The following is a 25,203-nucleotide window of genomic DNA, read 5'->3' as shown; positions in this document are numbered from 1 at the left end:
ACAAAGGTTGAGAAACACTGAGTGAATTGGTTTGAGTCTTTGGACTAGCTAATGACATTGGAGTTGTAGTGATTTGCCACTTCTGTGGCATGGCAATAGGATGCTTGCATCACAGGTGAACACTTACTAGATATTGGGAGCAAGTGCTTAATGTAAAATGACAGAATTGAAGTTGGAATGTTCTCAACATTTTTTCTCATTAAAAGTGTAGCTGAGAACAAAAATCTGAGTGAATTTAATAAAACAATTGGGTAAGACTCTTGCAGGTTCTCTCCCTTTATTTGGTCAGTTCTAAACACCTCATGTTTGTATGCACAAGTGTGGTGAGAATGACCTTTTTCGCCTCGTTAGTCCTGTATCCTGAATTTTCTCAAACATGGTTTACCAGACCTAAAACTAAACGCAACCCAGGTAAGGACTCTTTTCTACCTCTTATCCAAATCCCATTTTACAAAGAGGGAGCTTGCCTGTATAATGCAGTCATTGCCATGGCAAAGGGCCAAGTGTACTTGAGTTAAGAATTTCCATTTGTATGAGCAATAAAATGTAGGAGCAAGTTAAACTTGCCAGTTGTGAATTTTTACTATAAAGTACATTCAATGAATTAACATTGCTTAATGTGCCTCCCCTTTATACAAAACTGTCACCTTTCTAGAACAGGTACCCACTAAAACCTGTAATTCAAACACATGTAAAAGGGAGAATTCTGAATTGCCATTCTACAGGTAAATGTCAGTTTCTCTCAACTTACAAACTCCTAATATTTTTAAAATACTGTTACTTAACTCCTATAACTAGTTAGCTTCCTATTTTGATTATTAGGCTTATGCTTTATAAACAATTGAGCAGTTAATGTATAAAGCAGCACTGTTAAATTTTCCCCTAAAACATGAGTCACTAACTTTTACCGAACAAAGTATGTGTAATGTACACCAGCTCACCCTGTTGAGTACACCCTACTTTGTTGAACTTGATTCCAGATTTGGAATATAACACTACCTTATTTTACCTAATGTGTGGAATTAATATGCAGCTAAACCTAATGGGCCTCAGTTTGCATGTCCAACAACCACCCTTGTTGAGCTAGATTTCTAAATAGGTGTTTTGCTGTGTTTAGATTTGAGGACCGTGGAAGAGGCGGTGACTATGATGGTATTGGCAGTCGTGGTGATAGGGGTGGCTTTGGCAGATTTGACCGTGGTGGAAATAGTCGCTGGTCTGAAAAGTCAGATGAAGATGACTGGTCAAAACCACTTCCACCAAGTGATCGTCTGGAACAGTGAGTAACTTCATTTAGGTATCGGCATGACAATCAAATCTAGGTTAACTAGTAGAATACTGATGTCTTCTGTCATCTGCTTTCAGAGAGCTCTTCTCCGGAGGCAATACGGGCATTAACTTTGAGAAATATGATGACATTCCCGTTGAGGCAACAGGCAGCAACTGTCCTCCACATATTGAAAGCGTAAGCTTTTTAAATTTTTAATATTGAATCTAGATTTTCAGTTGCTATATACCAAGTAAGCACACTTCCAAGTGAAACCTGATGAATCTGAGAATTGGTGCTTCTAGTGCTTAAACTATGTCCAGCAACTTTTTCCTCCTGATACAGTGGATCCACCATACTTTAGTGAATCAGAAAGCATGACAGAACAGTTGGTAAGCAAGCTATGAATGGTGAGAGTCACTTGTTTGACAGCTTCCCTTATGTTGCTTTAATAGCTACATCATAGGAAAGATTTCATCCAGAGAGAAGCATATGTGGTAAAGTGTCTGTAAGTTTTGGTGTTTGTGTTAAACCTGTTGCAATGTGCTTATAGTAGATAAGGTTATAGAAATGCACCTTGCACTTGGAGTAGAAGGTGGTGAGGTTTGTTATGGCCCATTAGACTTCATTCTAATGTATCCTCATCCATGGAGAAGGCATTGTCTCCTATGCAGATTTTTTTTCTCGTTGAGAATTCCATTGTGTACTCCTGAGGGAAATGTGCACAGAAGTTTCTGTGCACAATATTTTAAAATTCTGCAGATTTTTTGTCAAATAAAATGTGGAGGCTGCAGCATGGCAGTGGGGAGCACCCTGCAGCTGTTCCTCCTTCCCCCTCCCAACTCAACAGTGAGGCTGCACCCAACCCGACACAACACAAGGCCCTGCTGCTCCACACCAAGTATGGGCAGACAGGCTCAGCTCAGCAGGATCCTTGTGTGGGGTGAGAGGGTTCTGGGTGTGGGGCAACTCAGTGGGGGGGGGGTCTCGATGCACAGGTTTGGGAGGTTCTGGGTGCAGGGGCAATGGGATGCTGCACAGGGGGTGTCCAGGTGCTGAGGGTTGGTTGGGTGGGGGTATGGGTTCAGCTGTTTGGGGATCTGGGTGTGGGATGCTTATTGGGTCAGTATAGGGGGTAGTATGGTGGGTGTGGAGCAGAGCTTCCTGCTGCTGCTGGGAGGTTTGAGGGTGTGTGACCCAGCCCCAGTCGTTCTCTTCCTCTGCAAGGGAAGTCTTGTCCTGGCCAGCTGGCACTAGCAGCAGAGCCTGGGGTGGGGTAGGGTAGGAGCCACTAGCTGGAGTGTCTCTTCTCCCTCACACACCCACCACCCCCAATTGATGGTTTTACCTTTCTGCTGCCTCTCCAGGTGCCCAAAATTAATTCCTGTGCTGCTTTAGAGGGTCTTGAAGCTTCCCTGTGCTTCCCAGTTAGTCACTTTTTTTTTTCTGTGAGGGGATGTGAATTCTGTCAATGAGCTGTGGTGCAGAATTCCACCAGGAGCACATTGTGCCAGAGGAGCAAAGTTGTTAACAGTCTTAGTTGTAACTTTACACTGTCTTTAGGTATCCTTGGCCTACACCAGGTGTTCTCAAACTTCATTGCACAGCAATCCCCTTCTGACAAGTTACTATGCGACCAGGGACTGGGCCAGGGCCTGAGCCCAAGCCCCACAGCCCTGGATGGGGGTGGAGCTCAGGCTTCAGCTTTGGCCGTGTGTCCCAGCAAGTCTAATGCTGGCCCTGGTTATTTTGGGCTCTTGATCTCCCCTTTTGCAGACTGCTGGCCTAGACCAAGGAGTGCTTTGATAAGGACAGACCTAGAACTTCATTCAAAATTTTATGGGAAGCCAACTTAGAGTGGAGGAGGACAGGTGTGATGTGCTCATAGTAGCATGTGTTGCTGAGGTGATGAGCTGCAGCATTTTATACTAGCCAGAGTTTACAAAGTGTTGAAGTGTGTTTTCATGCCCTGGTATGGTGTGTAGTCTAGCTGAGAGGTGACAAAGGCATGAATGACAGAGGCCAGGTCTTCACCATGATGGGACAGTCTCCTGGCCAGCTGGAGATGATAAAAGCATTACTTGTGGCTATTGTGATGGGAAACGGTGTCCAAAGGAATCCAAGTGCACTCCTAGGTTAGACTGAACTGACCACTTGTGAATGTGAACTTGCAATCTGTACCATGATTGTGAACTCAATCATTTTCTCTGCCCACTAGCATCACCTGTTTTACCCAGGTTAGCTTCATCCAAGCACTGGGCCATCTTGGTGGTGCTTGTTATGTGTGCTGAAGGATAGGTAGAACTGTCATCTGCATCTTCCTGTACTTGAGTCCATGTGATCTTACAGTTCACCTGTTAGTTGAATGTTGATATTGGAAAGGACCAGAAGAATTCATGTTTGTGGAACCCTGTAAGCAAGGGTTCTAGTGGTGCAGTTTCCATCACTATTCTTTAGGTGCATCCCTCCAGAAAGGACTCAGGCCACTTCAGTGCATTACCCTGGACTTTTGCCACATCTCTAGTAAAGTCAGCTGTGTTGAATGCTGCAAAGAGACCATCAGGATGAATGTCTGTCCTGTATCTATCTATTGACTGAAAGTGGCGCTAATGCTCTCTAAAGCTGTTTCAGTCCCATGTCCTGGCCTGAATCCAGATTGTGCTGGGTCTAGAGTGCTGTCTTCAGTTAAATGAGCTTGTAGTTGGCCTCTTGCTCATTTCTCTGAGCTTGCTCAGGAATGGGAGTTTTGACAGTAGGCAGTAGATGGGTATGATTGAAATATCCAGGGTGGGTTTCTTTGGTCAGAATATTGCATGTTTGAAGGAGGAAAAGAAGGTTCCTCCTCTGAATCAGGTGTTCATGACCCATTCACAAGCCAGGAAGGGTATGGGTTGGATTCATGAGTCTTTCCTTGGAACTCCTTTAGGGGGTGTCCAGAACTTCTTGATGAGTCCATATGCCAAACTCCAGGAATGCAGGTAGGCTTTTGGTTGGGTTCATTGTTTCATCATGTCTGAATCACACCTCCATTTGTTGTAGGGTATCCAAAAAAGGACACTTGTGTAGGCAGTGGGGATGGAAGGGGCTGTTTGGAGGCCAGTGTAGAGTGGTAACAGTTCAGTCCTTGGCTCCTCATCCTATGGGTGGGGACCTGTTGTCCTTTTAGCAGGTGTTGGAATTTTATTGAATCCATCAGTGTTTGTGGTTGAATCAGGATCACTTCTGTTTGTTGCCCAGGCACTGGGAAGTCTTTGACTGCTATAATGAGGTAATTGTCCAAGGTTATGGCTGGATTGTAATGCTCTCTGTTAATATTTAGGCTGAAGATCAGGTCCAGGGTATGACCAGATGTGTGGGTTGGACCAGAGGTGAAAGTCCTAGAAGGGAGGCAAGCAAGGAGATGAGTGTGTGGAGGTGTCTTGTTCTGTTTAAGTGGTCTCCATAGCATGTTATCTGAACAGGCACTTCTAAGCCCATTAATAGGAACTCCGTCTTCCTGGAAGTGGATCTCTGCAGCCCCATCAATGTGAAATGTCCCCACTTCTGCTCTTGAGGGAATGGTTTAATCTCCATTGGGGGGGAGGGGGGGGGCACCTTCCTTGTCCCTAGGCCACTCAGTTGTATGCCTGCTTCCACACCATTGATCTTCAACGCCTTGAACAAACAGAAATAAGTAAGCAGTAGCTATGCTAATAGCCTCTTCCTAGCCTAGGCAAGAATGATTCCTAGACCTACTAGCTTGCCCTTGTAGCGCATCTCCTGATGTAGCAGGACTCGGGTACCATAACCCATCTCCATCTCCTTTCTATACCTTAAGGCCTAGCTCCTTAAATGGTTCTCTGGCATAGAGTTGGACTACTGTCCTGAGGTTCAGTCCCTACTCCTAAGCAGCAAGGAGAGAACCAACCTACAAAAGTGTAGAGATGCTTCCAAGTTTGGTGTGTCCATCAATCTGTAGTCCCTTCTGAGTCTCTCCTCACAGATATACTTGATTACCCGCTGGATTTAAAAAGCACCAGGGTTATCACCTAAGCTCTAATAGGGTTTACTTGGCGGCTATTATATAGCCTCTTATCCACCAGTCCAAGGACTGTTTTTACTCACCCTGCCACATCCAGGTTCCTTAGCCAGTTGTATAATCTGTTCCTTCACTTAAGGAACCCTCTGTTTGAACCTGTGGGGTAGCTGTTCACTCCTCCACCTGTTCCTCAAGGCTTTGTCCTTAGTCACCGAAACTTTGCCCAGAAAGGTAGGGAATTTAGAGGTGCTCATGGCTGACCCTTTCTATACTATCTTTTTACCATGACAAGGTGACCCTATGCCCCAGCCTTGTTTCCTGCCTGAGTGCTTTTCAGAATTCTATATCAATGGGGACATTTGTCTGTCTACATCTTACCCCAGACTTTATTTCTGGAGGAGGAGGCTAGCCTCCATATTCTGGATGTAAGAAGTTCCCATACCATCTGCCTTGCCAGAAAAAGATCTTCCAGGGCTTATTCTGGACTCTTGTTCCTTCATTCTCTTGAATAAGGAACAAAGGAACAGCCAATGTTTATTCATACCATTGTAGTGGGTTTCTTGTTACAAAGCTGCTGGAGTTCCTCTTTCTCCTCCTCTTCTCTTCCCCCCCCCCCCCCCTTCTGTAGTAACTGCTCAATCTACCTCAATAACCTATCATGGACCTTTGCAGGAAAGCAACCTGGTCCTCCATTCTTCAGTAACTGTTCTACCTGCTTCCAGGGCAGACACTGCCTTTGTCATCAGAACCATGCTAAGATCAGCCGCCTCAAACTGCCTCTGTATTGAGTTACTGCTTGGGAGTCTCCTACAGTGGAGCAGCCATTGCGACATCTCAGGTTACTTATCTCAGTAACTTCTGTTACTGTACAGGTGCCATCTTGAGCTTTGTGGCTGAGAAGGAATTGAAGTGGTGGCAGATCTGCTCCTCTAGATGCCTTTTGCATCAGGGCACAAGTATGTAAAGGTCATAGGTCTGGGCCTGTGGGTACTGCTGACTGCACTCTCTGATCGAGAGTGTATGAGTGCATGCATCCTGTGATGGACCACCCATAGGGACAAAACATCTCAAACTTCAGTTACTGTACAGATAAATAAATTGTACTCTTCAGTGAAATAGGGTAACAGGTGAACACAGCTTTCTGGGTTTTTGTCAGGCAACCAGCAGTGTAAATAGTGTTTTGTCATAACAGATGACTTTTGTTGTTCTCAGCATGTGATGGCCTGCCAGTATGCCAATGATCAGGAGACCTGCTATGTAGTCAGTCCACAAGTGCTTTGAGACCACTAATAAATTTTTGCTATATCTGATTAGTGACTGCCTTTCTGGCATCTCTTTATGATGAACTGATCATGACTTGCAGGTTTCTCAGTTTAACACACTGGTCTATTGTGCAAGATTAAACTCTGCATTAAGGACCACTGCAGTATTTTAAAGACAGATTTCATGGGAAAGGGGCAGAGAAGGAACCTAGTGATGCTCTTCTGCTACTGGCTGGTGTTTTGGCAACTTAAAAGCCTGAAAGGTTTTATTGGAGGATATCTTGGTTTATAGAAGTGGTGCAAGAGCTTGTTCTTGCTTCAATTGTAGGGATGGGGTGTGTGTGTGTGTGGTTTTATAGGAGTTTTTAGATGGGATGTCACGTGATCAGAACTAGTGGTCTCTGGTTATGCATAGGTCTCATTTGCTTGGAAGCCTGACTTCTGATGCAAGAGTTCTACTTAGTCTTAATTTTTTATGCTGCTTATACAGAAGCAAAGAGGAACCAAGTACTTGTTTGTCTTTTTAATATGTCAAGTTTAAAATCCTGTTAAATTGTGTTTTTGTGTACATGTACTGAGCAGATTAATCTTATGGATACATGAGTCACTTGGGCTGAGCTATATTTTCAGTGAGAAGGTTCTGAAGTCAGTTTCCCACTAACTTCTCCCCTCCACCCCCCCCAAATGTCTGTTACAGTTCAGTGACCTTGACATGGGAGAAATTATCATGGGCAACATTGAGCTCACTCGCTACACCCGTCCTACTCCAGTTCAGAAACATGCTATACCTATCATCAAGGACAAGAGAGATTTGATGGCCTGTGCCCAGACAGGTAGGTTTCTGACCTTGCACCTATAACAATATTGACTTTCCAGTTCAGCTTGAAATGGGGGTGAGAATTGGATCAAATCTTCAAGCTGCAGATGATAAAAATCACTAAAAGGAAAGGAACGAACTGCTTGCTCATGACAGACAAACTTAGTCCTCCTCCTGCATTTCCCACATACTGGGAACTGTAGCCTGCTATCCTTAGAGCAAGAACACACTAGCACAAAATCTGGATTGACCAGTTATAGAGGTGAGGTGACTTACTTGTCATGCCCTCCTCTGTGGGTGCTAGGTGCCTCTTAGTACTTAGAATATGGCATTTTTAAGGTTTTTGTACATAACTTAATGGCAGAAGATGGTTCCTTTTGCCCAAGTGAGATCAGTATTAACTCAGAATGTAGTGAAAGGTAGGGGGAGTAAAATTATCTGCCTTGACTCAGCCTTGAGTTCCTGGTTCAAGTGCTTGCTCGTGTCCATTCCATTGTAGGGGCGTGTATGCACTTGCCACATGCACTTGTGCCAGAAGTTTTTTCCCTCAGTGGTATCCATAAGGGGGCCCAGCTCTGATGCCCTCTGGAGTGGCATGCATATACATCAGTAGAAGCGCATTGCCAGCTCCCCCGACCCTCTGTTCCTTCTTACTGCCAGTGACCGTGGTGGAACATCTCCTTGCCTCGCTAGGCTTACTCCTCACAACTAGGCACAGTTGAGAACTTTCTGTATATAGTTAGAAATTTTAGGTTTATTTTATAGTTCCCTTACTGTGGATTTAATGTTCATTTGTTAGTCTCAAATGGTACTTAGCCTAAGGACAGGGCATGCCCTGGACTTTAAATGTGCCTGTTGCAAGAAACACTTGCCAGTCAGTGATTCCCATAGAAGCTGTTTGAAGTATTTAGGGGAAACCTGCATTAGTGACAAGTGTCACATGCAAGAGCTTCAGAGCACAGAACAAAAAGGAGTGAGATAGTTGTCTGAGTGCTCCTTATGGAGTCGGCCCTTACTCCAGCCTCAGAACCAACCAAATTGGATTCTGCTCCTAGCACTGCAGCCTCTGTGCAAAGCACACTGCTGACACCGGCCTCAGACCAGCACCAATCCCCATCCCCTGCTACTGGCTAAAAGGCAAAGTCTGGGAGCGGACATTCTCCTGTGTCCCATTAAAGGGAAGGAGAGGGCCGGAGAATAGCAAAGACCCATGAGGGCTGAGTGGTTAAGCCCACTTCAAGATCCACCTGCCACCCCAGGGAGTGGCAGAGGCACTCTGCACCTGATGGTGTCATCTATGCTGGAGGCCCTTCAGGCCATTAAGGCTATGGATGTGCCCTGTTGGAAGGGTCCCAAAGCAGATTTACCCTTCCAACAGTCCCCATCAGTGCTGCGCCACTCCTTGCCACAAGGTGTCCCATCAGCACTTGCTTGAGCAGCACCATCAGCCCACAGACACGAGTTGGCTTGCCTGCCACAGAGTTCCTGGTGTCAGTCCCTGGGCTCAAGGCAGTGATAGCCAGCAGGCTGGTGCAGACCCACAGAGGCGCAGCACCAATTCCCAGAGCCCTGGTGCTAGGAGCACCCAAGACACTCTCCAGCACATGGCACCAATCCAGAGGATTGAGGCACCGGTCCCCAGAGCTCTGTTGCTGGACCAACAGTACAGTTCACCACCAGCATGTCCGCACCCTCCAGCATATCAGTCTACTCACTCAGCTTCCTGCTCGACAGAACAGCATCACTCGGTAAACATAAAGCGTCAATTACCAGGGTATCCGCACCAAGATCACGGCACTGAGAGCCATTGCCCTCGTACAGATCCTCTGCAGAGGTTTGGGACCAGAACTGACAGGATTGGGGTAGACAGGTGGCCATGGCACTGTCCTAGTCCACCAGACATGTATCCCCCTCCTCAGGCTACAACAGCAAGGAGATCTTGCCCGTGGGCTAGGACCACCCATCAAGAGCACCAGCATTCCCCGCTGGGCCACCAGTGACAGCATGACCCATGGGCCAGTGGCCTGCCCCTGGTAACTCTGGAACCCCTAGGGATTTCCCCAACCATTGCAAGGGCATAGGTCAGCCTTGGGTATCCGACAGACTGTCAGCAATACCCTCTCATCTGCCTCAGTCTCTGACATGGAGTCAGAGCAGGCTCCCTGGGTTCCGCAGGGTTGGCAGACCCATACCTGCCTCCTCATCTTCACCTAATGAGGCAATAGCAGAGCCCTTTCACCTGGTTTTCCCCCAGGACAATGCCAAGGCTCACCAGGAGCTCTTGAAGAGGGCATCCTTGAACATGTGGCTGGAAGTCAAGGAGTTGGCACGGTCCTTGGACTCCTTGTTTGATGTACTGAGTGCAGCAGCCCCCCACCAGGGTGGCATTGCTGGAGCACAAGGGAGTGATGAAAATCACTACAGCCATGTGGTAGACATGTTCCTTTCTGCCCACTTGGAGATGGGGACAGCATGAAAATACCCTTAATGGGGACATAGTATCTTTATACCCACCTTGTCACAGGATCATTGTTGGCATGCAGGAGCCAGTCTTACTTCATGGCTTGGATGCTGCATGCACTCTAGTCAGGTACAGCAAGTTCTCTTGGAAAGCAGCCCTCCAGCAGAGCAACTAACCTGGCAAAGTGGAAACACTTCTGCTGGGCATCTAAGCGCAACATCTCCCCAACCCTGTTGTCTTTACAGTTCATTTTGGATTACTTGCTTCATTTAAAGCACATGGGCTTTGCCTTTTCTTCAGTCAAGGTGTGCCCAGCAGCCATATTGGCTTTCCATCCTCGTGTCCAGGGTAAATCTGTATTCTCGCATGAGATGTCAATTGGGTTCCTGAAGGGCCTTTAATAGCCCTTTCCACCAATCCGGGGCCCGGTCCCACCCCTTATACCAGTGCATACATGCGCCACACCAGAGCCAGTCATCTACAGATACCACAGGGGGATGCGGGGAGACTTCCAGCACTGGCACATGTTGTAAGCCCACACCTACAATGGAATGGACATGAGCAACAAATCTCAAACACAACTCTTATCTCTTGCCTTGTTAACAATGTCAGGAGCACAGTCTAGTTCAGCTAGGTTGTTTGGAATACTGTGTAAGGTGTTGCAGCTGATAACTCAGTGGAAGTATTGATGCTCTTATTGTCAAGATTAACCTTTGTATTTCTTAATAGGTTCTGGGAAAACTGCTGCATTTCTTCTACCAATATTGAGTCAGATCTATACAGATGGTCCCGGTGATGCTTTGAGGGCTATGAAGGCAAGTTCTGAGATGTGCAGTCCCAGAAACGTTAAAACCAGCTCAGTCTCCCGCAGGATGCTTTTCTTGCCTGCAATTTTTCTGTTAATATTTGTTCTTTCTAGATATGTCTGATTATAGTAGTCATACTAACAGTCTGTTTCAGAGAGGCCTGTGCCCAATTTCTTACCCCCAATAATTTAGAGGGAAGGTTCAGAGCTGCTCATTTGTTGCTTGTCTGCTCACTTACAGGCGGGGTGTGTGTGGGGGGGGGGAGTGGGGTTATTGGCTCACAAACATAACCATCTAATGAACAAATTGGTCTTCGTTCAGACACTCAAAGAGGAAGACCTTAAAACAAAACTGCTTGAAGCCAAATTTCAATTCAGTTTAGGCCAGTGGAGGACTACAGAGCTGTTCTTAATGGTCTAGGGCCTAAACTCTTCTTTAGGACTAGTCAGATAATAGAAGTATGAAAGGATCTCTTGCAGTGTGGCTTCCAGAATGAAGGCTGAAAAAACCATACTGGTAATAAGCATGTCTTGTAGCCACTGAAATGTGGCTATTTCTAAGTAAAGTTACTCCATGGTGTAATAAGATTCCCCCCCCCTTCCCCAATAAAAAATGTCAGAGTATTGAATCCCTTTTGTAAGACTTAAAAATAAGTAGTGTTCACAGGGAGTCTTTAAAATCTCCGTAGTTCTGCTCTCTAAAGACTTATTGTTAGCATTGTCACCTTGCATCCCTGATAGTGTAGCTGGGACACAAGTCTTCAGAACCAATGCCTAAAGTATGATTGAGACTTTCTGCAGTGGAAGACTTCCTGTACTTCTTTTTAACAACTCATAGCAACAGGTCCTTTGGAATATAAATAGCCTTGAGAGCCTTGATTGCAGGTAGTGGTCCAATTTAGGGCAAAGAAAGCTGTAGATGCTTCATTTTGTCTGATCCGTGCTCAGCCAAGAGGTGGATCCTTGCCGTGCTGGTGGCAAGAAAGTTTCAGAATTGTGGGGGGAAGGATGTGCCTGGGGTTTGAAATGGCTTTAGTTTCAACTCTTTAAATTGGAAGTATTTATTCTGTTTTCCTTCAGGAAAATGGAAGGTATGGACGCCGTAAGCAATACCCAATCTCTCTAGTCCTGGCTCCAACTAGAGAACTGGCAGTGCAGATCTATGAAGAAGCCAGAAAGGTATCTTTGGCAACTTGTCTGTATAATATGAGCTTTTTTTAAAAAAAAAAAAAACAGAAAATAACTAGTTCTGTTCTTACAGTTTGCATATCGTTCCAAAGTTCGTCCTTGTGTTGTCTACGGTGGTGCTGACATTGGTCAACAGATCCGTGACTTGGAACGTGGATGTCACTTGCTTGTGGCAACTCCAGGACGTCTGGTTGACATGATGGAGAGGGGGAAGATTGGATTGGACTTTTGCAAGTAGGTGAAGTGATCTGGAATTTGACTGTCTTACAAATGTCTATAGCATTTCTGACAAGATCCTGGAACTTAGCTGTTGGTTTTTTTTAAACTGAAAAAACCATATAAATGTAAATAGCAATCCATAGGATTTTTCTCATGTTTTGCTAGACAGTCGTTTAGGAAAGGCTTACTAGTTGAACAGTTATATGGGATTTGTATTGTGATATCTATGCCTGTTTGAATAATGAACACTTCCCAGGTTCTAAAACAGGGCAGTAGTTGCATAACACCATTTCTCTTTTCTTCCTCCCCCCACCCGATATTCCTCTGGTCTCACATTCAGATAATGGCTCTCCAGCAGCCTGCACCTATTTAGGAGTCTCCTACAAACTTGCTTCTTGTACTAATCTAGCATGCTGTGGATGAGACACTCTAAGCCAGTGTTTCTGAAACATGGCCACCAGGGCCTTCTCTTGGGTCCACTGCCTCCTGGGTCGTGATGGGGGGGGGGGGGGAAGAGAAGAAGAGAGGAGGGTTGGGTTTGCCCCCCCTTTCCAAATCACAGCTGGCCCCTGCTGCCTTGCTACCCACCTCCCCATCCACAGCTTAATTTGTCCCCCAGCTTGCCAGGGTTGAGTGAATCTGCTGTGAAAAGTGATATTTGTAAGTTTTAATACTGCATTTCACTGCCTCCTAGCTAGCAAGCCTGCTGCTGTGAAAAATATTAACAAACTTACAATATCACTTCACAGCAGCAGGCTGCTAGCTAGCAAATCTTTATTAAAAAGCCAGCAAAACAACAAAAGATAAGAACATGCAAAGCACCTTACTCTTGGTTCTGTTCTCTTTAGGTCAGGTAAAGAATGGAGACCACTGTACATTATTTTTATTACTGTTAGCTCAAACCCCCCCAAACCCTTCATAAATTACAATGATTTGGACATATTTATGTGCATGGTTTTTCCCCTAAAATTAGTATTTTTAGGAAAAATTGTTAGAGCAAGCAAGAGTTGGTGGTCACACTCTGAGGCCACCAAAAAATTTGTTGAGAACCCCTACTCTAAGCTGAGGTTCCTATGGGAATGATCATGCTGTGTGCTCCAAGAATTTTACTGCCAAACTAGCTGTCAAACATTTGTAAAAGCATGCCTTAGTGCTGTTAAATTGAGTAGTTATGTCATCTAAAACTACATATAGCTCATAAATACTTCCCAACTAACGTCAGGTCATACAAGCAGTCATTGAATAATCTTGGCATACTGCATTAAATATTTAATTGCAAATTGGTTTTTTTTAAATAGCCTGGCTTGTGTGTGGGGATAAACTACTGTATGTACTCATTCATTAGCCCGTTCGTTTATAAGCGGACACCCCCCTCCTCCCCACACACAAATGAATAGGTAAAAATAGCAAAAACTGCGTGACCCTTTCATAAGCCGACCCTATATTTCAGGGGTTGGGGAAACTTTGGCTCCCGGACTGTCAGGGTAAGCCACTGGTGGGTCGGGACATTTTGTTTACTTGGAGCGTCTGCAGGCACAGAGCCCCTCAGCTCCCAGTGGCCGCGGTTTGCTGCTCCAGGCCAAAGGGGGCGGCAGAAAGCAGCACGGGCCGAGGGATGTGCTGTCCGCCACTTCCTGCTGCTCCCATTGGCCTGGAGCAGTGAACCGCGGCCAGTGGGAGTCCGAATCGGCCGAACCTGCAGATGCGACCAGTAAACAAACTGGCCTGGCAGGCCAGGCAACTTACCCTGGCAGGCTGCGTGCCAAAGGTTGCCAATCTCTGTATTAGATACTCAATTCAATGATTCTGTAGAGTTTAAAATCCTCAAATTGTGTTGTAGACTCATTTATAAGCTGACCCCCTGATCTTTGATGCATCTTTTTGGTATAAAATATATATTTTTTCAAATTACCATATATACTCTGCTTATGAACGAGTATATATGGTAATTTAAAAAAAAAAAACCTGTGTTCCTCACTGTAAGCAATTTTGATCCTGTTCATCTATTCCCAGATACCTGGTACTGGATGAAGCTGATCGCATGCTTGATATGGGGTTTGAGCCTCAAATTCGCCGTATTGTTGAACAAGACACTATGCCACCAAAGGGAGTTCGTCATACCATGATGTTCAGTGCTACTTTTCCCAAGGAAATCCAGGTACTGTCTGGCTTGAGGCTTTTTTGACCTACAAGCTTAATGTAAGTACTTTCTGAACTCGCCCAGTCTTTGTGGGGGAAAACAGTGGGAATTTTTTTGTCTACCTCTAGATGCTTGCCCGTGACTTCCTGGATGAATATATCTTTCTGGCTGTTGGCAGAGTTGGCTCTACATCTGAGAACATCACACAGAAAGTAGTGTGGGTGGAAGAGTCAGACAAACGGTCATTTCTGCTTGACCTGCTAAATGCCACAGGTAAAGACTGTTTGGGAGAATTTCAACACAGCTCTAATGGCTCAGGTAATGAGAATCTATGTTAGGTGGAGGAAAAGCTGTTAGTCTTTTCCTCCCTGTTTTTTCATATGTTGTGAATGTTTTGGCTTTGACTTAAAACAGTATGCATGCAAATAAACTACTTGGGTAATATAAACATCATGGGAGGGGGAGTTGCCTTGGTACTCATCTCATTGAATGAAGTAATGTAATACGCAATTAAACTGGAGCAGAAGATAACTGCCTTTTACCACATGGTGGGGGGGGGGGGGTGCTAAATACTTGCAGATGTAGCATTGCTGGTGGCAAATCTGTGGTTTTAACTTCTTGCATTAGGTAAAGATTCACTAACTCTGGTGTTCGTGGAGACTAAAAAGGGAGCTGACTCTCTGGAGGACTTTCTCTACCATGAAGGATATGCTTGTACAAGCATCCATGGAGATCGCTCTCAGAGAGACAGAGAGGAAGCTCTACACCAGTTCCGTTCAGGCAGAAGCCCAATTCTGGTTGCCACAGCAGTAAGTGTCTAACTTAAGACGTTTAGTTTTTCACTTCGTTCTTGTGAAGCTTTGCTAGGAGCTGACAGTTGAACTTCTTCACCATTAGGTTGCAGCAAGAGGATTGGACATTTCAAATGTGAAACATGTCATAAACTTTGACTTGCCAAGTGACATAGAAGAATATGTACATCGCATTGGTCGTACAGGCCGTGTGGGAAACCTTGGTAAGACTCAAGTGCATTGTCTACTAAAAGATGCTCTTCAAATTAGTATTCCAGTGGGTCATAAGTAACACTATATACATTAGCTAATGGAGTAAACTCAAACTACAAAACAAAGCTTACTTGAGCTACTGCTTCAAACCCACTTCTAGTCTTTGCAGCAGTAATCTTAATTCCAGTTTTATTAAATTGAGCAAAATTCCATGCAAGTCTTATTGCTTCAGTCTCTCTTCACTGCCTGTTTGACAAAACACAAATAAAGTGTTCTTAAAATGAACGTGTGCTCGGTCATCATATATGCGTTATAGCAGTTTCAGATGTGGCAGAATGTGGGTAAAATGGAGCAGACCACCTACTATTCTCCCCCCAAGGAATTCAGTCACACATTTAATTTAACAAGCATCATCGGTGTGGAATGATGGCCGAAGCATGAAGGGGCATACGAATGTTTAGCATATCTGGCATGTGAATACCTTGCAATGCCAGCTACAAAAATGCTGTGCAAATGACTGTTCTAACTTTCTGGTGACATTGTAAATAAGAGGCTAGCATTATTGCCTGTAAATGTAAGCAAACTTGTTTCTCTTAGTGATTGGCTGAACAAGAAGTAGGACTGAGTGGACTTCTAGGCTCAAGTTTTTTACATTGTTTTGTTTAAGTGTAGTTACGCAACAAAAACTACATTTGTAAGTTGCACTTTCACAACAAATTGCACCATAGTACTTGTATGAGGTGAATTGGAAAATACTTTTATCATTTTTACAGTGCAAATGTTTGTAATAAAAAATCAAGTGAGCACTGTACACTTTTGTATTCTGTGTAATCGAAATCAATATATTTGAATGTTGAGAAAAATCCAAAAATGAATTTAATTGCACACTGTTAAAACAATACCAATCTAATCCATTTTAATAGATTACATTTTTAGTTAATTTATCAGTTAACACATGCAGTTGACAGCCCTAGAAACCAGTACAGCAGAGTTCCAGTTGGCTTTCTTTCTTAAAAACAAAACAAAAAAAAGCTGCTACATTCTTGCATGCAGGTGCACATGGACCAACTGCCATTTATGCATGTTCTGGTAAAACACAAATCAATATAAATGAGGAAATAAAAGTATTTGGAATGCAGTCGTTGCTGCAAGGGCTGGTATAACACCATAATCTGGATTAAAATTATACCAAGTCCTGTAGGCTGGTTCACTAACAGGTTAATAAAGCAACGTGCCACAAGAGAAGGCTCACTGACACTTCTGCTTCATTGAGAGAGAGCGCTCAAAGTGAATTCCCAGGGAAGGAAATGGGAACCAATATCATTTGGATGTTGGCTGACTTACTGTAAATCTCAGAGGGAATTCTGCATCTGCTAGGTATCTTCCTACCTGATCCCCAATTACATAGTATTCTAAAGTTTTGTATATCAAACCTCAAGTAAAGAGAAACTAGCAAGCTTGCATGCAGTCCTTCAAGCCTAGTGGTGTCTGACAGATACTTACTTTTATTAGGCAGCTTCCTGTCCCGAGACCAATTTCAAGTATCTTTAAAGTTCAGTACTAGCCTGTTTAATATAAAACCCACCAACTAACTCTATTTTTTTTTGTCCTCCTGTTCAAGACACTATTTCTGTGTAGCTCAGATGAACTTGTACTTGAAGCATCATACCATGTTGAGAATAATTTTTTTTTTTTTAAGGCCTTGCCACCTCATTCTTCAATGAGAGGAACATAAACATCACCAAGGACTTGCTAGATCTCCTTGTTGAAGCTAAACAGGAAGTACCATCGTGGTTGGAAAACATGGCTTATGAGCAGATTCATAAGGGTGGTAGCAGTCGTGGGCGTTCGAAGAGGTAAGTGTAACTTGACTAGGACTCTGACTACTTAAGGGCATAATCAATTTCATGCCAGTCCCATGGTTGCAAATTTGGGTTCCTATTGCCTAAACCTTTGCTTTAATTACACTTCAGATGGGCGAGTTAGCTAAAACTGTCTTCCATGTTGATATATTTTAGTACTGCTGTCGCTATGATTGCACTCTGGCTCCTCTAAATTGCCCCACGTTGTTGGTCTTAACATTTACCTTCCTTTATAGTAGAGTTGGAAATACAAATTATCTGAGAATTTGCTTTTCCATTAGAAATAGTTTTTCTTCAGTTTGCTTCAAACTGAGCCCCTCCTAGGAAGCCACATCTTGTCATTTAAGTCCCCTCTATGCTAAAATGTCCTATTATGAAAATCTCCAAAATCCAGTTAAACTGATCTTTTAAGAGCTGGATAATCATTTTTGGATGAGGAACAAGTAAGACAAAGACCTTTTTTTTTTTTTAAACATTAGAAAGGGTTGACAAACTGGACTTTCAAGATTTACTGTAAAGTGGGTTCTGATAAGCTGTTAAGAAGATGAATTTGTTTATCAAGTTAACCATTTTTAATTTAGCGAATGGGGCTATTTGTTTAGTATTGTAGTGAATCTTTAGTGTTCACCCATAAATTTGCTTTTGCTTTATTTACAAGTTAAAGGAAGCAGGATTATTCATGTTGGAAGGGCAACAAAAGTGTGCTTTTCCACTTGGAATAGAATAGATGTGCTTTTTATTTTGTTTTAAAGCTGCTATTATGCAGTATAAAGCAAGGTCTCAATCATATTGCATCAGCTGAGACACTTTTTACTGCTGTATGATATTTATTCTGTCTTATTAACCAACAAATGAATTGCTGCTAATTGGACAGGAATATTTCTTATTGCAGTGCTATACTGTGGGTTCCAAGCCAGTAAACATGGGGCTGAAGATATTGTAGCCATTTTTGTAGATGGCTATAGATTAAGAGGGAGTGAACTCCTTCATATAGGGAAAAACAACTCTAGATGGTGCAGCAGAATAAATCAATAGCATAATTGTTTTTATTTAAAAAAAGTGTTCATGTCACTTTTTTTCCATATTAATGATCTATGGGTATCAGTTTGTGGAGTGAATTATTAATGGTGTCACTAGTTCCTTAAATAGCTAGTACTGCTCTTCAGCTGCTTCCTCTACCCCAGTTGTACAGGGGTGGGTTGTACTGCATTGGACCTAGAACTGAACTCTAGAAAAGCAACTCTTGTTAATTAGTGTAGGTTTCTACATTCTTGCAATCGGTTATGGTTTATTCAACTGAAAAGTAAGCCACGTAGATTGAACAGTAGCACCTTTTCCTCAGCTTATTTCAAATGGAATGTTGACAGTCTCATGCTGTCCAAGTAGCAATGAGAGGCTTGCAAGCAACAAACTCTGGTGCTGAAACTAAGCAATAAGGGCACTGCAAACATTCATTTCAAACAGCTTTACAACACTCTACCCCAGCTTTCAAAGCTGCTATCTTAATTGCATTCTGGTAGAATGCAATAAGAACAAGCTGTGAATAATATTCTTGTTTCTTCCTGTATAGTCGGTTCAGTGGAGGATTTGGTGCCAGAGACTATCGAACAAGTAGCGGTGGCAGCAGTAGTAGCTTCAGCAGTAGTCGACCAAGCAGCAGCCGCAGCGGTGGTGGTGGCAGTAGCAGCAGCGGCCATGGAGGCAGCAGAGGATTTGGAGGTAATTGTCTGTCTGGAATCAAATACAAAGGAGGGAGCTGGTGGTGGCAGCTTCAAAACAAGCTCTGAATTTTTTTTTATAGGAAAACTAGGTCTTGTCTTAAAACAAATGTATAAAGTAGCCAACTCTCAAATGTGTCTGTAAGGGCTGTGAATTTACTATAGCCTGTTACACTGAACTTAACAATTCAAAGGATGATTTAGCTGGCACAGTAATCTCCATTGTGGTACCCAAAATTATGAAGCTTTCCTAATCTTAGTCTTAGCTTTACAATATGTATACTCAGTGTCTTCTCTTTTCCCCATCCCCACCCCACACACAGTGTCTTTGGTCCACAGAAAGCTTCTGTTCAGGGAAGAAGCAAAAAAGGGGGTAGATTAGTGATTCTCAAACTTTTGTACTGGTGACCCCTTTCACATAGAAAACCTCTGAGTGCAGATCTCTCCCCCTCCCATCACCAAATAAATTAAACACTTTTTATAATGGTGTTAAATATATTTTAAATGCTGGATGCAAAGCAGGGTCTAGGGTGGGGGCTGACAGCTCACAACCCCCCCATGTAATAACCTCACAACCCCCTGAGGGGTCCCAACCCCAATTTGAGAACTCCTGGGGTAGACTGAAAGGATATAAAGGTTTTAGTAAGTTAAGAAAAAGCTGATGTGGGTTTTTTCCCCCCCAATAGGTGGTGGCTATGGAGGCGGCTTCTACAACAGTGATGGATATGGAGGAAACTATAACTCCCAGGGGGTTGACTGGTGGGGCAACTGAATCTGCTTGCAGCAGATATCCTACCAAACAAGCTAATATGGAAACCACATGTAACTTAGCCAGACTATACCTTGTGTAGCTTCAAGAACTCGCAGTACATTACCAGCTGTGATTCTCCACTGAAATTTTTTTTAAGGGAGCTCAAGGTCACAGAAGAAACAAAAGGAACAAGCAGCCCTATTTTGAAGGTGAAGATTCCATTGCTGTAGTCAGGATTAACTCCCCTCCCAGCCACCCCCAACCCCAAACTGCATTTCTAATTTTGTGACTGAGGATCATTTGTTTGTTAATGTACTGTGCCTTTAACTTTAGACAACTTTTATTTTGATGTCCTGTTGGCTCAGTAATGCTCAAGATACCAATTATTGACAAAATCAAAATTACTGAACTTGAGCTAAAATCAAACCTTGGCACACAGGTGTGATACAACTTAAACAGGAATCATCGATTCATCCATAATATTACAAAAACTTATGCGGTAGCCTGCATTAGGGCTTTTGATACTTGCAGATTTGAAAAAAACCAAACAAACATCTTGAAGCATATCAATGGAATTCGTTTCTAATGTGGCAAAACTGTACTAAGTTAAAGTTCTGATTTGCTCACTCTATCCTGGATAGGTACTTAGAACCTGATAGTCTTTAATAAGCCATTCCAGTCATGATGAGATGATGTATGGATACATGCATACATTAAAAGCACTGTTTTTGAAGTTAATGCAAGTAAATACAGCAATTCCTTTTTCAATGTTTAGGCAGATCATTAATGTGAGCTAGCCAAATGTGGGCAGAATATTACAGGGAGCGTTTAAAGGTCTGATAACTTGAAATAGTTTTTAGGAGAATTCATCTATTTAGACTTTTTAAAAATGCCTGCCATATGAAATTGAAATGGTAGAATGGCTGACCACGACAGTGACTGGTCCTCCTTAAGGGCCTGACTGATTTTGGTCTAATAACGCATGCTAGTGTTGATGTTTTTTGGTCAAGAGGGTATGAACAGGAAGAATTATGCAGCAGGCTTTATTTTAATGCAGATTCACATTACTCTGTTCAAGCTGCGTTGAGATGTTAAACTGGCTTACTGTAGACTTTGTAAAATGGCTCCAGAAGAGTAACAAACAAATCTTGAGATCACAGAGGTTGGAAATGTACATAACTGCACAAGGTTTCAATTCTGCTATTAAAGTGCAGTTTTAGTCAGTTTTAGTTGCATAGGTTTCCATTGTATTTATAGTCTGTTTATGCTAAATCTGGCCAAAGATAAGTATTGTCCACCAGTAAAATGCCTCTGCCACTTGGAATTTCTGTGCTAACTTTTGTGGCCAGAGCCATTATCAACTCTTAATCTACAGTGGCATAGGAAAATGGCAAAAATCTCCTAAAGTGCAATAGATTTTTTCAAGTGTATTGTGCCTTGTTCTAAAACTTTTATTAAGTAGGTGCACTTGACAGTATTGAGGTCATTTGTTATGGTGCTATTTCAATTAGTCTAGGTTTAGGCCCTTGTACATTTTGCCCATAACTTTTTACAAAATACTTCTTTTATTGCACATTCAGAGAATTTTATATATGTCTTGTGTGCGTGTCCTTAACTTCCAATCTTATTTTGTCTCTTGGAGATTGAACGCAGCTTGTCTAAGGAGAAGGAACTAGATTCTAAAATTTATTTGGGACCATGGGAATGATAGCTGGGAAGAAAACTATTTGCACACGAGATTTCTAGATACTTTTTGCTGCTAGTTTTGTGTAATATTTATTGAACATTTTTGACAAATATTTATTTTTGTAAGCCTAAAAGTGATTCTTTGAAAGTTTAAAGAAACTTGACCAAAAGACAGTACAAAAACACTGGCACTTGAATGTTGAATGTCACCGTATGCGTGAAATTATATATTTCGGGGTAGTGTGAGCTTTTAATGTTTAAGTCCTATTAAACTCTTAAGTCAAATTAAGCAGACCCGGCATTGGCAGTGTAGCCATAACTTTCTGATAGTAAAACAAAAATTGGCAACTTAAAATTAAACATGCCAAGGTTTTGATACACTTGTCTTAAGATATTAATGAAACACTTCTAAACACTGATGTGAAGTGTCCAGATTCTCAGATGTTTGTTTGCGTGAGTTTTGTTTAGTTGTGTGTGGTTTTTTGTTTTTGTTTTTTACTTTTCAGTGAATGTCTGGCACATTGCAATCCTCAAACATGTGGTTATCTTTGTTGTATTGGCATAATCAGTGACTTGTGCATTTTAGCAAGTTTTATCAGCCAGCAATATTTTCAGTTCAGAAATAAGGATTAAAAATCATATGCAAAGAATGGGTTTAAACTTGCTGAATGTAAAAATTCAACTTCAAGTCACTGTAGGTTTAGTAATTGCTTATTGTATTAGTTTAGATGCTAGCACTGCATGTGCTGTGCATTACTCTTGATTTTATTAAAATAAAAAGTTGAACTGCACAGAGTCCACTCATTTTTAAGCGTCACTGTTTCACGTATCATGCCTGTAAACTGAATAATTTGGTGCAATCTCTGATCTTGCAACTTTGTAACACATATTAAAGTGCTGGCTGAGATAACGAACCATCTGGCACCTGACACATTTATGCTAGTACAAAATATAGTGGCAGAGTTGTCCTATCAGTTGAGATGGGCAGATGTTGCCTCAGTAGTATATGAGAGATCTGTATTCTGCAGTAAGTAGACATGGAAGGTGGTGGGGGGGTTCTTCCACCATACTTTACTTCAGCCTCTGCATGCCACGTAAAGGTGCTCTAAAAGTCTCTGATCTGGCCAGGGGACACAACTTACTGAAACTGAGGAAGATCGCCACAAGCTGAGGACCCCATCACAAACTGGGGTTTAGGTATGCAGTGGGTAGGAGAGGGGGGAACAGCAGAGCTGCTGGCCACTGGCCGTCAGTAATAGCTATTCTACTTTTTAGAGTCTCCTAGAATTGGGAGGCTGTGACAATGTTAGTCACATTAGGCTTCACCTCCCTGGGGTTGCAAATTCCAAGCCCTAATTTCCCCTAGAGACTAGAGCATAGCAAAAAGTTAAGCTATTTTAATGGTCTTAAAGTGTTGTGACTTAAAAATCTCCAGGATCGGAGTGTTCTTGGTAAATGTTACAGCTGCAGATTGACTCTCCAATTTACTGTAGTAAAATGTACACATGAAACAGCTTAAAGTCAGGTTAGCCAGAATTTTCATTTTCAGAATGGTTACATTTTCATAAATCAGGATTGGGCAGCCCTGTGAGCCCCATGCCATCTCCCCTCTTCTTCTCCTCCTCCCCTCCCCCCCAGCTGCTGCTTTACCAGTTTGTATCCAAATTTGTGTTATAGTGGGGTAGAGGTGTAATTCCATCTCTGCAATGGAACAGGGCCAGACTCAGTTTTAGGAACAGGGTTTTTTTAGTGGCTCTAAAAACTTTGCAATTTTGAACACAACTAATTTGTGTGTGCAATAGTTCACTTTTTTTTATACTATTTGTTCCAGCATTCCTTTGCTATTTCTGGCTTTAAGACTCCTTTCAACCCAGGGCATGTGCAACTGACAAAAAGGTTGGCCATATGTACACACTAAAGCTGTAGAACTGAAATGGGGAAACCTGTTGGACTGCTATTGAGCTAAATGTTTAGTGCAAATGATTATTAAAAATAACTACTGCACCAGAGTCTGACAAACGTAATGCTTAGTGTGAAAACTCTACAGGTGGGGTTCTGAATGAAAATATTAGCACACTTTTTTTAAATGTGATTTGGGGAATATTTGGCCTTGCCAGAAGCTGGGACAGATCACATGATAAAACACCCCGTTCTGTTCATGGCCTCTGAAAAACATGGGGCTAGATGGGACTAGTGGTCTGATCCAGTATGGCCATTCTAATGTTCTAGTGTTTTTAATCTCTAAAAGTTGGTCATGACAATTGATAGTGTCTGAGTTGCATTCATGTCAAAAATTAATTCTAAAGCATTTGCAGTGTTTTTTTGTTTCATTTTTTTTTAAATGAGCTGCAACTATCCTTGGAGCTACAGTCAACATGGAGCCTACTGACTATCTTTATGCCTGCAACATCAGATTCCTTTTTCATAGCAATGACTTGGCACAGTGCAGGGGCAGTGTTGAAGGGGCAGAGCAGCCATGAACCTTTCAGTTCCCTTTGACTGCCTGTGGCACAGAGGGAATGTAGTGAGCCATCTCAGATTGGTCTCCAAGGATCAAATTCATCTTCTAGCCTAGTTTGTGAAGACTGTTTAATCTTTGCCCTCCTTTTGACAGTTTGAGATTGCTAGCCCCCCCCACCCACTACACAAAAGAACCCTGTATGGACTGGGGGTGAGGTGCCTTATCCTAAACTCTCAGGATTTAAACCAGAGGCCTCTCCTGGACTCATTTCCTTAGTCAATAAGCATAGCTGATGCCTTTTCTGTTGGGGGGGGGGGGGGGGGGGAAGGGTCACAGCCCCAGTAAGCCTTGTAGGCAAATCCTCTGCCTACAGGACTTGCAAATTGAGGGACATAAGGGGTAGCATTACACAGCCCCACCCTCTTCCAAAAGCACAGCCTCAGTGAGTGAGCAGACACCCCTGCTTCTGCTCTACCAGAAATTGAAAGGCAGGGAAGAAAACATCAAACAGTGGCTACCTCTTAGCCCAGCAAACATAGCATCACCTCCTCCAACAATCTAATGAGTGGAAGGCATACTGATGTATTACACCATAAGCAGAAGACTGAAAGGAGAGGCTGGTGGGGGAGAGAGAGATGTGGATGCACAGAGTAGCTGAAATGACAGCAAAGAGACTGTGACCCAAGAAACCTGGCTGCCAACTGGCAAAGCGCATTGGGCTCCCTCAGGTTCTGTACTGAAAGCCTCTGTCATAGTGCTTTTCGTAACCATGGCAGTAGATAGATTATGGGAGGAGTTTTTAACTACACACCTAAAGAATATGTGTGTGCACCAAGCAGGTCATACCTAGGGCATGTCTCTTGAGACACACTCCTCCAGAGAGAGGGTGAGAGCCACTTATTGGCAGGGGAACCACTGTATGTATGGCCTACAATTGTGGGGAGGGGTGTCTGTCATATGTGAAGGAAAAGCTGGCAGAGACAGAACACAAAGTGTTAAACATTGGGGGAGGATCCTATCTTGAGGTGCACAGCAAGGGTCCATGCCGGTATATTTAGGAGTGCAAAGAGAGACGGGCATCCTTCACCTTGGGCAGTGGTCCTCAAACTGTTGGACACCCCTCCCCCCCCCAGGATGCATAGACAAATGGATAGCCTCCCCTGCATGGGGGGGAGGGGAGTGCTACCCAGCCCCACTCTTACTGTGGCTCAGCCCTCCCTCCCCTTAGGGGGGGCATGACCAGAGTTCATTACGGGGGGGGAGGGGGCTCGAGGAAAAGTTTGGGTGCCACTGATCTAGGACATTAACAGCCAACAGGTTTGCTTCATGGCAAAGCAATCTCAGCCATTTCAACTTTTTTGGTTGAAAACAATAGCGAGCAAAACTGGTTTAGTATCTGTTTTTATATGTAACCACTTGTTTCTGATATGCACTAGCACTTGAAGCTCTGTTCTTTTATAATAAACTATCACTATAAATACAAGCAGTGCGTGTGGTGGGGGAGGGGGGTTCACCTAAGCTGTGTTCCAAGGCATAACTAGTAA

The 25,203-nt window shown here is 43.2% G+C and overlaps 1 protein-coding gene across 4 annotated transcripts in view; it reads left to right on the top strand.

Annotated features, from left to right (window-relative positions):
• DDX3X (DEAD-box helicase 3 X-linked) overlaps nt 1–21,989 on the top strand; it is a 35,430-nt gene extending 13,441 nt beyond the window's left edge. For 2 of the 4 annotated variants that reach the window (XM_054005730.1, XM_054005713.1), the window contains 13 exons: nt 1,118–1,279; nt 1,366–1,465; nt 7,245–7,380; nt 10,555–10,640; nt 11,711–11,809; nt 11,892–12,052; nt 14,051–14,195; nt 14,306–14,450; nt 14,805–14,986; nt 15,075–15,192; nt 16,881–17,037; nt 18,614–18,762; nt 19,448–21,989. In XM_054005730.1, the coding sequence (XP_053861705.1) occupies nt 1,118–1,279; nt 1,366–1,465; nt 7,245–7,380; nt 10,555–10,640; nt 11,711–11,809; nt 11,892–12,052; nt 14,051–14,195; nt 14,306–14,450; nt 14,805–14,986; nt 15,075–15,192; nt 16,881–17,037; nt 18,614–18,762; nt 19,448–19,533 (1,726 nt within the window). In that variant the 3' untranslated portion in view covers nt 19,534–21,989. Of the gene's footprint in view, nt 1–1,117; nt 1,280–1,365; nt 1,466–7,244; nt 7,381–10,554; nt 10,641–11,710; nt 11,810–11,891; nt 12,053–14,050; nt 14,196–14,305; nt 14,496–14,804; nt 14,987–15,074; nt 15,193–16,880; nt 17,038–18,613; nt 18,763–19,447 lie in introns of all 4 variants that reach the window. The other 2 variants (XM_054005721.1, XM_054005709.1) reach the window with 1 other exon arrangement.
• Nucleotides 21,990–25,203: the final 3,214 nt, after the last annotated feature.

This window comes from Malaclemys terrapin, chromosome 1 (genome assembly GCF_027887155.1).
Source record: "Malaclemys terrapin pileata isolate rMalTer1 chromosome 1, rMalTer1.hap1, whole genome shotgun sequence".
Lineage (NCBI taxonomy): Eukaryota > Metazoa > Chordata > Testudines > Emydidae > Malaclemys > Malaclemys terrapin.
The sequence above is the reverse complement of the archived record's forward strand: the minus strand, read 5'-3'. Positions and strand labels throughout refer to the sequence as shown.